Source organism: Tiliqua scincoides, chromosome 4, assembly GCF_035046505.1.
Source record: "Tiliqua scincoides isolate rTilSci1 chromosome 4, rTilSci1.hap2, whole genome shotgun sequence".
In the NCBI taxonomy this organism is placed as follows: domain Eukaryota; kingdom Metazoa; phylum Chordata; class Lepidosauria; order Squamata; family Scincidae; genus Tiliqua; species Tiliqua scincoides.
The window spans coordinates 707,333-720,696 of record NC_089824.1 but is presented as its reverse complement, the minus strand read 5'-3'; the positions used below and the strand labels follow the sequence as shown (position 1 = coordinate 720,696).

The 13,364-nt window shown below is 58.8% G+C and overlaps 1 protein-coding gene across 1 annotated transcript; it reads right to left on the bottom strand.

Moving 5' to 3' along the window:
- Window positions 1-395: 395 nt before the first annotated feature.
- On the bottom strand, window positions 396-7,176 carry LOC136648910 (sphingomyelin phosphodiesterase 5-like). Its single transcript, XM_066625228.1, has 7 exons — window positions 6,063-7,176; window positions 3,934-4,006; window positions 2,638-2,778; window positions 2,436-2,525; window positions 2,198-2,261; window positions 1,710-1,860; window positions 396-1,301 (listed from the first exon to the last, which is right to left on the bottom strand). The coding sequence occupies exons 1-7, from the start codon at window positions 6,951-6,953 to the stop codon at window positions 1,209-1,211; spliced, it is 1,503 nt and encodes a 500-aa protein (XP_066481325.1). The 5' UTR covers window positions 6,954-7,176; the 3' UTR covers window positions 396-1,208.
- Between the last annotated feature and the right edge of the window lie 6,188 nt (window positions 7,177-13,364).

The following is a 13,364-nucleotide window of genomic DNA, read 5'->3' as shown; positions in this document are numbered from 1 at the left end:
AGGTAGGGCTGCAGGGACCGGTTCTGGCAACTTGCTGAGCAACAGCCAGTCCAGGATGTCTGAGCTCCCGCCCCCTTCAGCGCCTTCGCTCCTGTTTCGGAAGGAACCGGAAGAGACCCGTGGCCGAGTCCTCTTTGGGCAATTCAACAGCAGAGCACTGGTAGTGCCCTTTACAGCTGTTCCAAAACAGGACAAGCTCCCTACGACACGGTTGTGCTCCCTACGACACAGGCAGCTGTAGGCCAGAGGCCGGAGGCTTGCGGTAAGTGCATTTCCCAGTCTGAAACATGGTCCAGATTGCTACTCCCACAGCCTCAAGGACAGGCCAGGATTCGCTGCACTTGGGAACACACAACAGACCTGGACTGAAAACAAGAGAACGCCATGTGGATTTGATGGGTCCCGTTAGGGAGAAGGGCGGGATAAAAATAAAGTTTTATTATTATTATTTATTATTTGAGGGCTGCATTACAGGCACAATGAACAGAAGAGAAACGAGGATACAAGACTTCCAAGGTTACGTTCCTTGTTTATACAGCCCCCCCCCAGGACACGGTGCACGCCTTGCAGCGCAAACAGCAGCTCACCCCCTTCGGCCTGCTGGGTCTGGAATGGAAGGGGATGGCAGAGGAAGACTGGGGAGCAACGGCACTGCCCCCACTCTGTGCCCCCCCTTCCTGTCCAAATGTGCCGGAGAATGACGGCTCTTTGTGCTGCAGGCAAAGCCAGGGGGCTGCCCCACAGCATCCGCTGATAATGGACTGCTTCTGGTCACCTCACTGCAAGGCGGACTGCGTGTCCCACGGTCACAGTTCAAGGTGTCTCGTACAGAGGCGTGAGAACACAATCCCCCTGAGCAGCAAGCTCACAGAACACCCACATCAGACCCCTCCCCGGGAGACAGAGGCCCTGCACTCCGCAGCAGTTGGGCTCCAGTGGCCAGCCCAGGCAGCCGCTTGCTGTTTCCCGAGGAGGGAGCACTGCAGCTCCTGCCAGAGAGCCCCCTCCTCTGTCCCCTCCAGACCAGCAGCTCCTCTCACCGCCATCTCATCACCTCTCCCTGCCAGGTTTTATCCACGCAGGCACCAGCACCAGGGCATGACCCACATGCCTGTCTCCTATGCCAGGGCCTCCACGGCAGATGCATGCGAAGGGGCAGCGCTTCCCTGCCCACGGCTTCCTGGGCTTGCTGGTGCTCACTCTCCTGGCTATGCCACAGACGCTACCAAGAGCTGCAGCCCCACGGGTAAGTGGTCTGAGCAGGTGGCCAGCTGGGTGATGAAGGAGACTTTCTCCACAGCCTGGAAGGACACGGAGGGCAGGAGAGATGACCACAGGAATACAGCTCCCCCCACACACCATCTGTGCCCAGGCAGTGGCCACCTGACACCACAAAGGACTGGCATATGCCCAACAAGTGCTGCCAGGTCCTCTCCGACCTCCCAGGTCGAGCCGTGGGGGAGGGGAGGGGCCAGCTATCCCACCTGGATGACCCCACAGCTCCCTCGGCCCACACCTCTGCTAGTCCCTGTCTCCAACCTCGGTCTGGGGTGGGCTCTCAAGCCAGCCTTGGAGAGGGAAGGACCTGCCCCCTGCTCCTGCAGTCCTGCGCTCACCAGCAAGAGAGCAGGACTCCCTCCCCTTCTCAAGACCCCATCCTTGGGTGAGCAGGCAGGAACTCACAGCCTCCTCCTCCTGCCTCAACTCACCGTCCTCAGCTCGGCAGGGCCAGAGTGCTCTCGGTACATGAGGTAGTCGATGCGGCGCCCCTCGCTCCAGCCTCCTGAGAGATCAGGGTGCCCATTGGCCAGGATGGGGCCCGCCAGGTACTTCCTCCGACCCTCTGGGCACGACAGAGTTCTGGAAGCCAATAAAAGTGAGCACAAGGCAGGCAAGAGCAGAGCTGAGCACCCCCTGCCTATCCAGGGCAGCGCTCCTGCCCCGGGGTAGCTTCCTACTGCAGATGTGCCCAGAAGGAGCCGGTGGCTCAGCCTGACCCTTCCTGGAGGATTCCAGAGCAAGAGACTTCTTTTGGGAGGTGCCCCAGAAATCGTGCACACCATCTCTGCCCCCTGAGCCAATTTTGTTAAGCTTCTGCCCCTCCCACCATGACAGAAATAGGCGCTTCAGCAGCCCGACCAAAGGGCTGCCTGGCTCTCGGCACCCCTCAGGCTTGTCATGCCCACAGGCCCCTCACCTCTTCATTTTCTCCGGGGTTGACACAGCCTTATCATAGATCTTCAGGTAGTTCGTCAGGGTGCCTGTAGGAGACAGGGGCATTTTGCTGGCCTCTGGAAAGGTGCTTCCACTCCCACCCTGTCCCAGGCAACAGGGCAGGTGAGTGGGAGGAGAGCCCAATCCCATTCCATCCTTCCTCCCCTTGCCAATTTCCAGCTTGCAGTGGGAGATGCAGGCACTTGGGGGGGGACACTCACCGATGGCCCAAGGTTTGTCCTTCCGGGGCCCTATGCGGCAAGGGTCCGTGTACAGGGTGAAGATCTCATGGGTCTGCTCCAGCTGGTCATCTGGGAAGAGGAAGTGAGAGAGCAAGAGGGACAGGTGACAGGGCGGTGGTGGTCTCCAGCTCCCCAAACCAAACCCTTCCGCAGCCCCAGCTCCTCTGCCCCAAACCCTCACCTGGGGAACAGTTGTCAAAGTTGAGGTCCCCGCAGTAGATGTCAAAGGCCACGGTGTCTCCAGCCTGCCCGTTGGTGTCCTGGAAGAGCTGCGCCCAGAGCAGGCTCAGGCTTAGCTGGTCGTACCGGATCTGCGCGTCTCCTGGGAGGTGGGGGCAGGAAGCAGAGGGCGCTAGTCACTGGGCCCCCAAAGTGGGTGCCAAACAATGCAGGCGGGGAGGGGGGGTTTCCAGAACTTCTCCTGCTTCCTCTAGGGATGTGGGAAGGGCCTGTCGGACAGAACACTACCATCCCCCAAAGCCTGGTGCATGGACGGCTTCGCTTCAAGACCACAGCACAGGCACTCCTTGTCCTGGCCTTCTCTGAGGGGCACGTGCACAGAGACCCCCGAGAATGGAGTTAAGCGATGCTCCTGTCAGGGGAACATATTTTGCTTTGCCATTCCTGCCATAACACATCCCATATAGATTCCAGTCAGCCTAGGGAACTCAGTGCCACAAGATGGTATGATGAAAAGATGCTTAAGTAGCTTTTAAAAAAGGATTGGACATCTACATCTACAACAGACAAGAGAAAATATTTCTTTACTCAGCGTGTGGTTGGTCTGTGGAACTCCTTGCCACAGGATGTGGTGACGGCATCTGGCCTGGACGCCTTTAAAAGGGGTTTGGACAAGTTTCTGGAGGAAAAATCCATTACGGGTTACAAGCCATGATGTGCACGTACAAACCTCATGTACAACCTCCTGATTTTAGAAATGGGCTACATCAGAAAGCCAGATGCAAGGGAGGGCACCAGGATGAGGTCTCTTGTTATCTGGTGTGCTCCCTGGGGCATTTGGTGGGCCGCTGTGAGATACAGGAAGCTGGACTAGATGGTCCTATGGCCTAATCCAGTGGGGCTGTTCTTATGTTCTTAACTACAATTCCCAGGAAGCCTTGCAGGTCCCTTGTTATCTAGTGTGCTCCCTGGGGCATTTGGTGGGCCGCTGTGAGATACAGGAAACTGGACTAGATGGGCCTATGGCCTGATCCAGTGGGGCTGTCCTTATGTTCTTACATTTGGCAAAGAACCTGACAGTGAGAAGCGCATTTCCCTGGTTCCACGGGATCATGGATTTGCCGACGAGATGCTGGCAACTAGCAGGAGGATGGAGAGGAGCTATCACCTGTTGCTCTGGTTAGCCACAGTGGAGCTTGAATCCTGGGCCTTGGGTCTGGCTAGTTTCACGATTGGCTCCCAGGTTTCCCAGCAAGTTCATAAGACAAAGCCGCTCCTCCTGCCCACCCACACTCACCTTCTGGGGCTTGCAGGTGGGTGCAGTTCAAGTATCCTACAATCCTCTGTCCTCGGAAACTTCCCAGCTTAACCTGAGAGAGAGATGGAGGAGAACAGGCCGAACATCAGGCAAGGCTGCAACGGCAACAAACACTCCGGTGTCAAAGGATCAGGCCTTGCTGAGGGAGAGTCAGCATGGCTTCTGTAAGGGTAAGTCTTGCCTCACGAACCTTATAGAATTCTTTGAAAAGGTCAACAGGCATGTGGATGCTGGAGAACCCATGGACATTATATATCTAGACTTTCAGAAGGCGTTTGACACGGTCCCTCACCAAAGGCTACTGAAAAAACTCCACAGTCAGGGAATTAGAGGACAGGTCCTCTCGTGGATTGAGAACTGGTTGGAGGCCAGGAAGCAGAGTGGGTGTCAATGGGCAATTTTCACAATGGAGAGAGGTGAAAAGCGGTGTGCCCCAAGGATCTGTCCTGGGACCAGTGCTTTTCAACCTCTTCATAAATGACCTGGAGACAGGGTTGAGCAGTGGCTAAGTTTGCAGACGACACCAAACTTTTCCGAGTGGTGAAGACCAGAAGTGATTGTGAGGAGCTCCAGAAGGATCTCTCCAGACTGGCAGAATGAGCAGCAAAATGGCAGATGCGCTTCAATGTCAGTAAGTGTAAAGTCATGCACATTGGGGCAAAAAATCAAAACTTTAGATATAGGCTGATGGGTTCTGAGCTGTCTGTGACAGATCAGGAGAGAGATCTTGGGGTGGTGGTGGACAGGTCGATGAAAGTGTCGACCCAATGTGTGGCTTCACTGAGGGGCTCTGAGCTGATGGCGATGAGCCAGGAAGGAGACCTCGGGGTCATGGTGGAGAAGGACACCATACACAGCAGCACCGAGGAAGGCAAATCCCGTGCAAGGACGGGGGTTGCGAACAAGACTGCCAACATAACAAGTACCCCCTTGCAAGCCTATGGTGCAGCTACATTGAGAGCAGCACTGTGACCAGTCCTGGTAGCCCCACTGCAAGAAGGACCACTGCAGAGCTAGGAAGGCTGCCGCAGGTGACTGGAGCCCTTTCCACTCAGGAAACTCTCAGGCAGACCCCAAGCAGGGAAGAAAAGCATTCTTGCCAGCCAGTGCTAACGGTTTTGAGCCAGACAGCCCGGGCCTGACTCCACCTATGGCCTGGCTGGCCAGCCTGGGAAGGAAGGATTTGGCCCCGATGGGCAGCCCCCTCTGGAGCTGCAGCCCCAGACACATCCTGGCCCTCCCCAGTGGACACCCCAGGAGAAGGATTCCAGCTCCAATTCATGCAGATACCTGTGCAGGCTTCACAGAAGCCCCACAGCTTCAGCTGACACCACTCCTGGCAAGAGTCCTGCTCGCTCTGAGGAGGCTACACCATGTTTCCATTTGGCCTGCAGCCTACAGTGAGGAGCTCCTCCCCAGCCTTGGCTTCTGGCTGCAAGAGGCAGCCCTCCTCCCTGGCTGCCGGCAGGGTTAAGAACATAAGAACAGCCCCACTGGATCAGGCCATAGGCCCATCTAGTCCAGCTTGCTGTATCTCACAGCGGCCCACCAAATTCCATCCTCCCCCAGGCCTGCCCCTCCAGGTTAATGTTTGCCAAGGTCAAAACCGAGCCGACACAAGCAGGAGTTCCGTCTGGAGGCTGAGGCAAGGCCAACGGGGATGGGAGAGCGGAAGGCTGGGGCAGGGCTGCTGGCCCTCTAAGAAAAGAACCTTGGAGAAGATGTAGGGGAGCGGATGTGTTCAAGTAGGGGGAGGGAAGGCACACTTTGAGAAGGCACCACTGTGGTTGTGGCCACTGCTGTCCTTGCCTGGGGACTGAGCACTGGCTCCAGGCAGCTCTGCAGCAGGACAGGGCATGTGTGTGTCTTTCCACTTCACTCCTGCATCCAGACACCAGTCCAGGCAGTGCCCTGGGGACACACTGCCCACTTCCCGTCCAGGGTACCAGCTGTCACTGGGGGAACCACGTTGCTGCTCTGTGTCAGGGTGTGCAGGAGCTCCTCCTGACACTTGCAAATGGAACGGGGTCCTGCATGTGCTGGCGATGAAGAGTGGGCAGAGGGGAGGAAGAGCTGTCGGGGGGGGGGGGTTCCCCCTGCTCACTCACCTGCACACAGAGCAGTCCTTTAGCACTGAAGGCATCCTCCCCTTTGCCGTTGGGGTAGCAGTGGTACTTTACGGCCAGCACAGGGTAGCGGCTGGCCAGGAAGAGCCCACTGTTGAGGAGTTTGAGGGCACAGCCCACCAGCCCATAGGTGCCCACGTCGTAGATGATGTGCGCGTAGTGTGGGCCGAGGAGGTGGCGCACGCGTGTGGCGGCTCGCCGGTCAAACACTTCCTGCAGGCACAAGAAGTCCGCCTTGGGGGGGAAAGAGGCCCTGATCTCCCCCAGCACCGGAGCCTGCCCCGCCCCGTCGAGGGGCATCTCAATAGCCACGTCTGTGGCCCTCCAAAGGGCGTCTTCGGTGGCCCCGTAGGTCTGCTCGTTGGGGGCGTCCCCCAGGCCGAGATCAGGCAGCGCGGCGGAGGGGTGCACGGCCCGGGCCAGGTCCTGGGCGATGCGGCCAGCGCGCCACTGCGTCCGGAACAGATTGCTGAACTTGGCCAGGCCCTCGGGCAGGAGGCAGACGTTGGCGCTGAGGAAGCGGAAGGCCCTCTGCCCCTGGCCGGGCAGCGCCCACTCCTCCGGCGGGGCCTGGCTGGGCGTGTGCTGGTAGGCGAAGGGCCGGCGGGCGGCCTGCAGGGGCAGCCAGGCCAGCAGGCCCAGCAGCAGCAGCGGCGCGGACAGCAGCAGCAGCAGCAGCAGGCCGGGCGCCTGCAGGACGGCCTCCAGCGCGCAGAGCCCCCGCCGGCCGCGGCAGGCCTGCTCCTCGACGGTGGTCTTGCGCAGGGCCAGCAGGTGGCTGGTCAGCCAGTAGCTGGGGAAGAGCAGCGCTCGGGCCGCCGCGTCCGCGCCCGCCAGCAGGCGGCTGGCGTAGGGCGACTCCCGCAGGCCCATGGCGGGGCGGCGGCGCTCCGGTCACTGCCCGCGGGTGCTGCGGAGGGAGAAGAAGAAGGGAGAGTGAGGCCCAGACGGAGCGAACGCGGCGCAGACCCCCGCAGCGCTGCCCCGCCGGGAGACCCTCGCCCTCCGGGACCCTTCTGGCCTCAGCCGAGCCCTTGCGGGGGCCGCACGCCAGGGGGCTGCCCGCGAGCCCGGGGGACCGAAGGCGCCCAGCCCCGGCCGCCGCGCCCTCCCTGCCCCCGCCTCTCCCGGGTGGGCGGCCGGGCGGAGGGCAGGTGCCGGGAGTGGCGCTGCTGCCGCCTCCGCGGGGGGACGTTCCCGCTGTGCCGGCGGCGCCCCTCTCACGGGGCGGGCGCCCCCCCGGAGCCGTCAGAGCCCGAGCCCGCCCGCCGGACCCCGAGAGGGGCGAGGGCGCCGGACTGCGCTCCGTGCCGCTGGGAGCCACTCCGCAGGTGCCAGCCCTCCGCCCGGCCCCGGCCCGCGCAGCCCGCCTGGACGGAGTGCCCGGCGAGAGGAGAGGAGCGCCTGCCAGCTGCAGCCCGGCCAGCAGCAGGCGCGCCTCCCGTTCTCTGCGGCCGCAGCCGAGCCGAGCGAGCCGAGCCGAGCCAGCTGCGGGAGGCGTGGGCAGGATCGCGGCGGGCAGAGGCGGCCACGGTTCGGAGCCCGCCTGGTGTTCTCCGGCCGGAGCCTGGGGGCAGAAGGAGGGCGGTCTCGGGGCGGGAGAGCGGCGGGGCCTGCCAGTTCGCAGCCGGCCTCCTCGCCAGCGATCTCCAGGCGTTGGCGAGGATCCCCGGCAAGGTGCGAGGAGGGCTGGCGCAGGCAAGCGGCACGTCCAGGACCTGCCTGAGCTGCGGCGCCAGCCGGTGTGCAGCAGCCAGAGCGGAGTGATCTCAGGGAGCAGGGCGGCCCCCAGAGGAGGCCCACGGACCCAGGTGCCTCCAAGGAGCAAGAGCGCATCTCTTCCCCCCACCCCCCTCCAGGGCCAGCGGGGGGGGGGTCAGTAGTGACAGGCCTGGCCCCTGTGCCTCCCTGGGGCGAGCCTGCAAATGCCCCCCTAGAAGTAATTGTGGTGGCACCATCACGTCACCGCAAGTACTTCCAGTACAGGGCCTTGCTGGGCCTCTCGACACAACGGGAGGCACCCTCCAGACGTGTCAGGAGGTCTTCTGAGGCTAGAGGGGCTGCGTAGGACTTTTCCGGCTCTCAGAAGGTCTTTTAAGGCCCCTGGAAGGCCTTAGGAAGGTACTTTCAGGAGAACCAGAAGCAACTTTCTAAGCTCTTCCAGAGGCCCTAGAAATCCCTCTGAGGACCGGAGAGGTCATGTGCAGCCTCTCTGGTCCTCAGAACACCTCCAGCCATAAGCAGTGAGCAGCCGTCGGAGTGGCACAGAAGCAGGCAGCACATAAAAACATAAGAAGAGCCCCACTGGATCAGGCCAAAGGCCCACCTAGTCCAGCTTCCTGTGTCTCACAGTGGCCCACCAGGAGACCTGCATCCTGGTGCCCTCTCCTGCATCTGGCATTCTGAGGTAGCCTGCTTCTAAAATCAGGAAGTTGCACATTTCCATCATGGCTTGTAACCCGTGATAGATTTTTCCTCCAGAAACTTGTCCAATCCCCTTTTAAAGGCCTCCAGGCCAGGTGCCATCAGCACGTCCTGTGGCAAGGAGTTCCACAGACACCACACGCTGATTAAAGAAATATTTTCTCTTGTCTGTTCTGACTCTCCCAACACTCAATGTTAGTGGTTGTCTCTTGGTCCTGGTATTGTGTGAAAGGGAAAAGAACTTCCTTCTATCTAGTGCTGCCCTCAGCCATGCCTCCTGGGAGCACTTGCACCTGCTGATCCCCCCCAGGTACACCACTACGGATCAGCTCTCCTACCGTTGCAGCTTCTCACTGGGCCGTCTGTCCTCCTCCGGTCCCCTCCCCCTCAGGAGCACTCACCTTTGCCCGCTGGAGGAGGGCTCTGCTGGCCTGAGAGCCCTGTTGCTTGTCAGGCTGAGGTTCTGCCCAGGAGTGCCTGTGCAGGGCCTTCAGGGAAGGAGGCCCACGGGAGGACTGTGGAAGCTTAGCTGGGCTGCCACTGCTTGCCACTGCTTGCCATTTGTCTGATCTTCATAGTGAGGATCTTACTCATGCTCCGCCATGATCCACACGCTTGCTGAGGCGCTCCAGAGAGGCATTCCTGAGGCAGGCGCGTGGGACCGCCTGGCTCATGGAGCCCGCTGACCTGGCCGCTGACTAACAGGTCTTGCTGCCAGGCTTCTCTTGCCTTCACGGTGTAATTACAGATTAACTTCCGCACACGTACAAATGTTAGGAGGCTTCCTGGAGGCCAACAGTCTAATTATGGTCCCGCGTGAGCAGAGGCGAAGGAGGGAAGGGCAGGTGCAGGGCTGCTGCTGCCATGCCACTTCTGTGTTCCAGTAACTGCTGGTGAGGCGAGGAGGTGAGAGAATGACACACACACATACGTATGTATTGTGTGAGAGGTATTGTGTGAGAGGGAAAAGAACTTCCTTCTATCTAGTGCTGCCCTCAGCCATGCCTCCTGGGAGCACTTGCACCTGCTGATCCCCCCCAGGAACACCACTAGGGATCAGCTCTCCTACCGTTGCAGCTTCTCACTGGGCCGTCTGTCCTCCTCCGGTCCCCTCCCCCTCAGGAGCACTCACCTTTGCCCGCTGGAGGAGGGCTCTACTGGCCTGAGAGCCCTGTTGCTTGTCAGGCTGAGGTTCTGCCCAGGAGTGCCTGTGCAGGGCCTTCAGGGAAGGAGGCCCACGGGAGGACTGTGGAAGCTTAGCTGGGCTGCCACTGCTTGCCACTGCTTGCCATTTGTCTGATCTTCATAGTGAGGATCTTACTCATGCTCCGCCATGATCCACACGCTTGCTGAAGCGCTCCGGAGAGGCATTCCTGAGGCAGGCGCGTGGGACCGCCTGGCTCATGGAGCCCGCTGACCTGGCCGCTGACTAACAGGTCTTGCTGCCAGGCTTCTCTTGCCTTCACGGTGTAATTACAGATTAACTTCCGCACACGTACAAATGTTAGGAAGCTTCCTGGAGGCCAACAGTCTAATTATGGTTCCGCGTGAGCAGAGGTGAAGGAGGGAAGGGCAGGTGCAGGGCTGCTGCTGCCATGCCACTTCTGTGTTCCAGTAACTGCTGGTGAGGCGAGGAGGTGAGAGAATGAGAGAGAGAGAGAGAGAGAGAGAGAGACACACACACACACACGCACACACACGTACCTACGTATTCCTTGCAGAGGGTGGTGCAGGGAGGCCACTCCCCTCAGCCTGGCAGGACTGGCTGCCACAGCCAAGACACCTGGGGGGGGGGCAGACTAATTGGGAGGAAGACTGGTTTGGAGCCAGGCCCATTCCCATCAACAGCCTTGGTTGCACAAGATGCTGTTTTGGATGTGTGTGGCCTGAACTCGAGGAGGACCAGCGAAAGCTCCTCTGGTCTCAAAGGCCCTGTGGGAGCTGCTGTGTGTGGCTCAGCCTCAAAATAAGGTGGTGTGTGCGTGTGGCAGTGGCTGCCACTTTAGGTGCTGCACCATGTGTTTAGTCCTCATTCATGTGCTCTTGTGCCAGCAGCAGCTTAAGTCCATCCATCCAAGGGCTCCATCCAAGGGCTTTTTCCATCCATCCTCCATCCAAGAGCTTTTTCTCATGCAGGCGATACCTGCATACAGTCCATGCCAACCAAAGGGACGGGGTTCTGTATCTCCTCTCGTGTGCTCTCTAAGACCACTGGTGGGCCACTGAGATACAGGATGCTGAGCCAAGGGTCCTAGGCCCTAGGAGCGGAGCTCCTCTTGTGTTCTAATGGTGGAGCAGCTCTGTGAAAGGGGCTGCTGTGTCCTCCAAGCAACTTCCTGTTTTAGTCTTGGAGAACGTGAGCCCTGCCTGCTCACAGGTGCACAGGAGGAGGCCTGTTTTGTTGTGTTTGCCCCGCTTCTTACACCTTTGTTATTATTAGGTGGCTCTCCAAATACAGCTTGAGGCCACAAAATGTCTTTGCTTCCTGGGACATGCCTGCACAAGACTTACTGAGTGACTGAGAGCTGTGCAAGCAGTTGCGGACCTACCATTAGGTCCAATGGGGCAAATGCCCCAGGCACGAGCCTCTAGGACCTCGAGGAAGCCTTTCTGAGGCTCCCAACGGGGTTGGAAACTTGCTTCCAGTATTCTGGAAGCACAGTTTATAGCATAGGGGAACCTCAGAGAGGTTTCCCTGACTTGGGTTAAGGTTGCAGGAAGCTCTGTACGCCTCAGGTGAGTGGGGGGGGGCACGGATTTTTGTGCAGGGGGTGACAGCGACAGTCTGTACGGGGGGCATCATCGATGACCTTTGCCCCAGGCACAGGACTAGGGAGGTCCACCACTGGAGGATGTCAGTGGTGGAAGCCTCTGTCTGTCAACCATTGCTGCATGAAGCAATCTGACCAATTCTCTCCCCCACCCCACCCCCCTCTCTCTCTCACACACAGAGGAAGCTTGTAGCCATTTGGCTGCAATCATAGCTGTCTTCCGGTGGGAGAAAAGGCAGGAGCCTGCGTCAACAATCTCTGGGGTGGCAGCAGGCAGAACTGCCTCAGCAGGCTGGCTGGCTTCCAGTGAAGAAAGGCAGGAAGAAAGGCCTGCATCAGCAGGCTCTGGAGTGGGAGCAGGTCTGTTCCTAAGAGAACCATGAAAGCAGCAGGGAGCCTGCATGAAGGTTCCAGCTCTTCAAAGCAGCAGGGAAGGAGTTGGGGGGGGGGAGCTGTTGCTGAGCTCTCCCTAGTTTATGTTCTGGAGGGAGAGCAAGTGAGCTTCAGTGAAGGTGAGAGAGACTGTGCCTGAGGGGGGTGGAGTGTGTGGGTGTTCCTGTGGCTGTGCCTCCCTGGACTTGGACAGCAGCACCACATGTTCCTGTTCTGCAGGCTTCTTCTGTTTCTCTGAAAGCCAGTCAAGCCACCTCCGCAAGAGGAAAATCCCTTTTCCATGGAGTCTCTCCGGCTGAGAGCTGCTCCTGCTGACAGCTGGGGAGGCTGGCTGAGGGTGAGCAGCTGCCTGTCCACGGTCAGGAGGGTGGCTAATCCCTGCCCGGGTGCGTACTGCTTGCCAGAAGCAGGCTCAGCAAAATGGATCCACTTGCCAAGTGGACCTACAGCTGCCACACCGTCTCCTACTCACTTGCAGGAGCTTCTTTAAGCTCTTCATATTCTGTGTGCAACTTACAGCCATTCAGATCTCCCCTTCCTCTTCAGGCCAGTGAGATGGGAACTCCCATAGATCTGGATGGAGGGAAGAGGTGGCCTGGGCATGCTGAGGTGATGCTCCCCGTGAAGGTACAGGTGTGTGTTGCCCTGGGTGCCCAGGGGACAGCCAAGGCCAGGAGAGCCTTTTATCATCTCTGGCTGGTCTGCTTGCTGCAGCCCTTTCTGGAGAAGCCAGATCTAGCCACTTGTTGCTTATGCCCAGGCTTGATTGCAGTACTGGGCTCTCAATGGGGCTACCCTTAAGAACATAAGAACAGCCCCACTGGATCAGGCCATGGCCCATCTAGTCCAGCTTCCTGTATCTCACAGCGGCCCACCAAATGCCCCAGGGAGCACACCAGATCACAAGAGACCTGCAAGGCCTCCTGGGAATTGTAGTTAAGAACATAAGAACAGCCCCACTGGATCAGGCCATAGGCCCATCTAGTCCAGCTTCCTGTATCTCACAGCGGCCCACCAAATGCCCCAGGGAGCACACCAGATAACAAGAGACCTGCAAGGCCTCCTGGGAATTGTAGTTAAGAACATAAGAACAGCCCCACTGGATCAGGCCATAGGCCCATCTAGTCCAGCTTCCTGTATCTCACAGCAGCCCACCAAATACACACCAGCTATCAAGAGACCTCATCCTGGTGCCCTCCCTTGCATCTGGCATTCTGACATAACCCATTTCTAAAATCAGGAGGTTGCACATGCACATCATGGCTTGTAACCTGGAATGGATTTTTCCTCCAGAAACTTGTCCAATCCTCTTTTAACGGCGTCCAGGCCAGATGCCATCAGCACATCCTGTGGCAAGGAGTTCCACAGACCAACACACGCTGAATAAAGAATTATTTTCTTTTGTCTGTCCTAACTCTCCCATGGTTCAGGTCATGGTTCAGGATGTGGACTCACCTCCCTGCATTACAATCTCTGCACATGAACTGGAGGTTGTCCATGACTTTGTGTACCTTGGCTCAACGATCTCCGACACTCTTTCTCTCGATACCGAGCTAAACAAACGCATCGGTAAAGCAGCTAGCACGTTTTCCAGACTCACAAAGAGAGTCTGGTCCAACAAGAAGCTGACGGAACATACCAAGATCCAGGTCTACAGAGCTTGCGTCCTGAGTACACTTCTGTACTGCAGCGAGTC

Bases quoted from the DNA above. Each gene is read 5' to 3' on its own strand.
- LOC136648910 (XM_066625228.1), bottom strand. From the start codon at position 6,953: ATGGGCCTGCGGGAGTCGCCCTACGCCAGCCGCCTGCTGGCGGGCGCG. The intron at 2,262-2,435 runs GTGAGTGTCCCC...TGTCTCCTACAG, and splicing joins GGACAAACCTTGGGCCATCG to GCACCCTGACGAACTACCTG. The intron at 1,302-1,709 runs GTGAGTTGAGGC...GTGTCCTTCCAG, and splicing joins GCCCTGCCGAGCTGAGGACG to GCTGTGGAGAAAGTCTCCTT.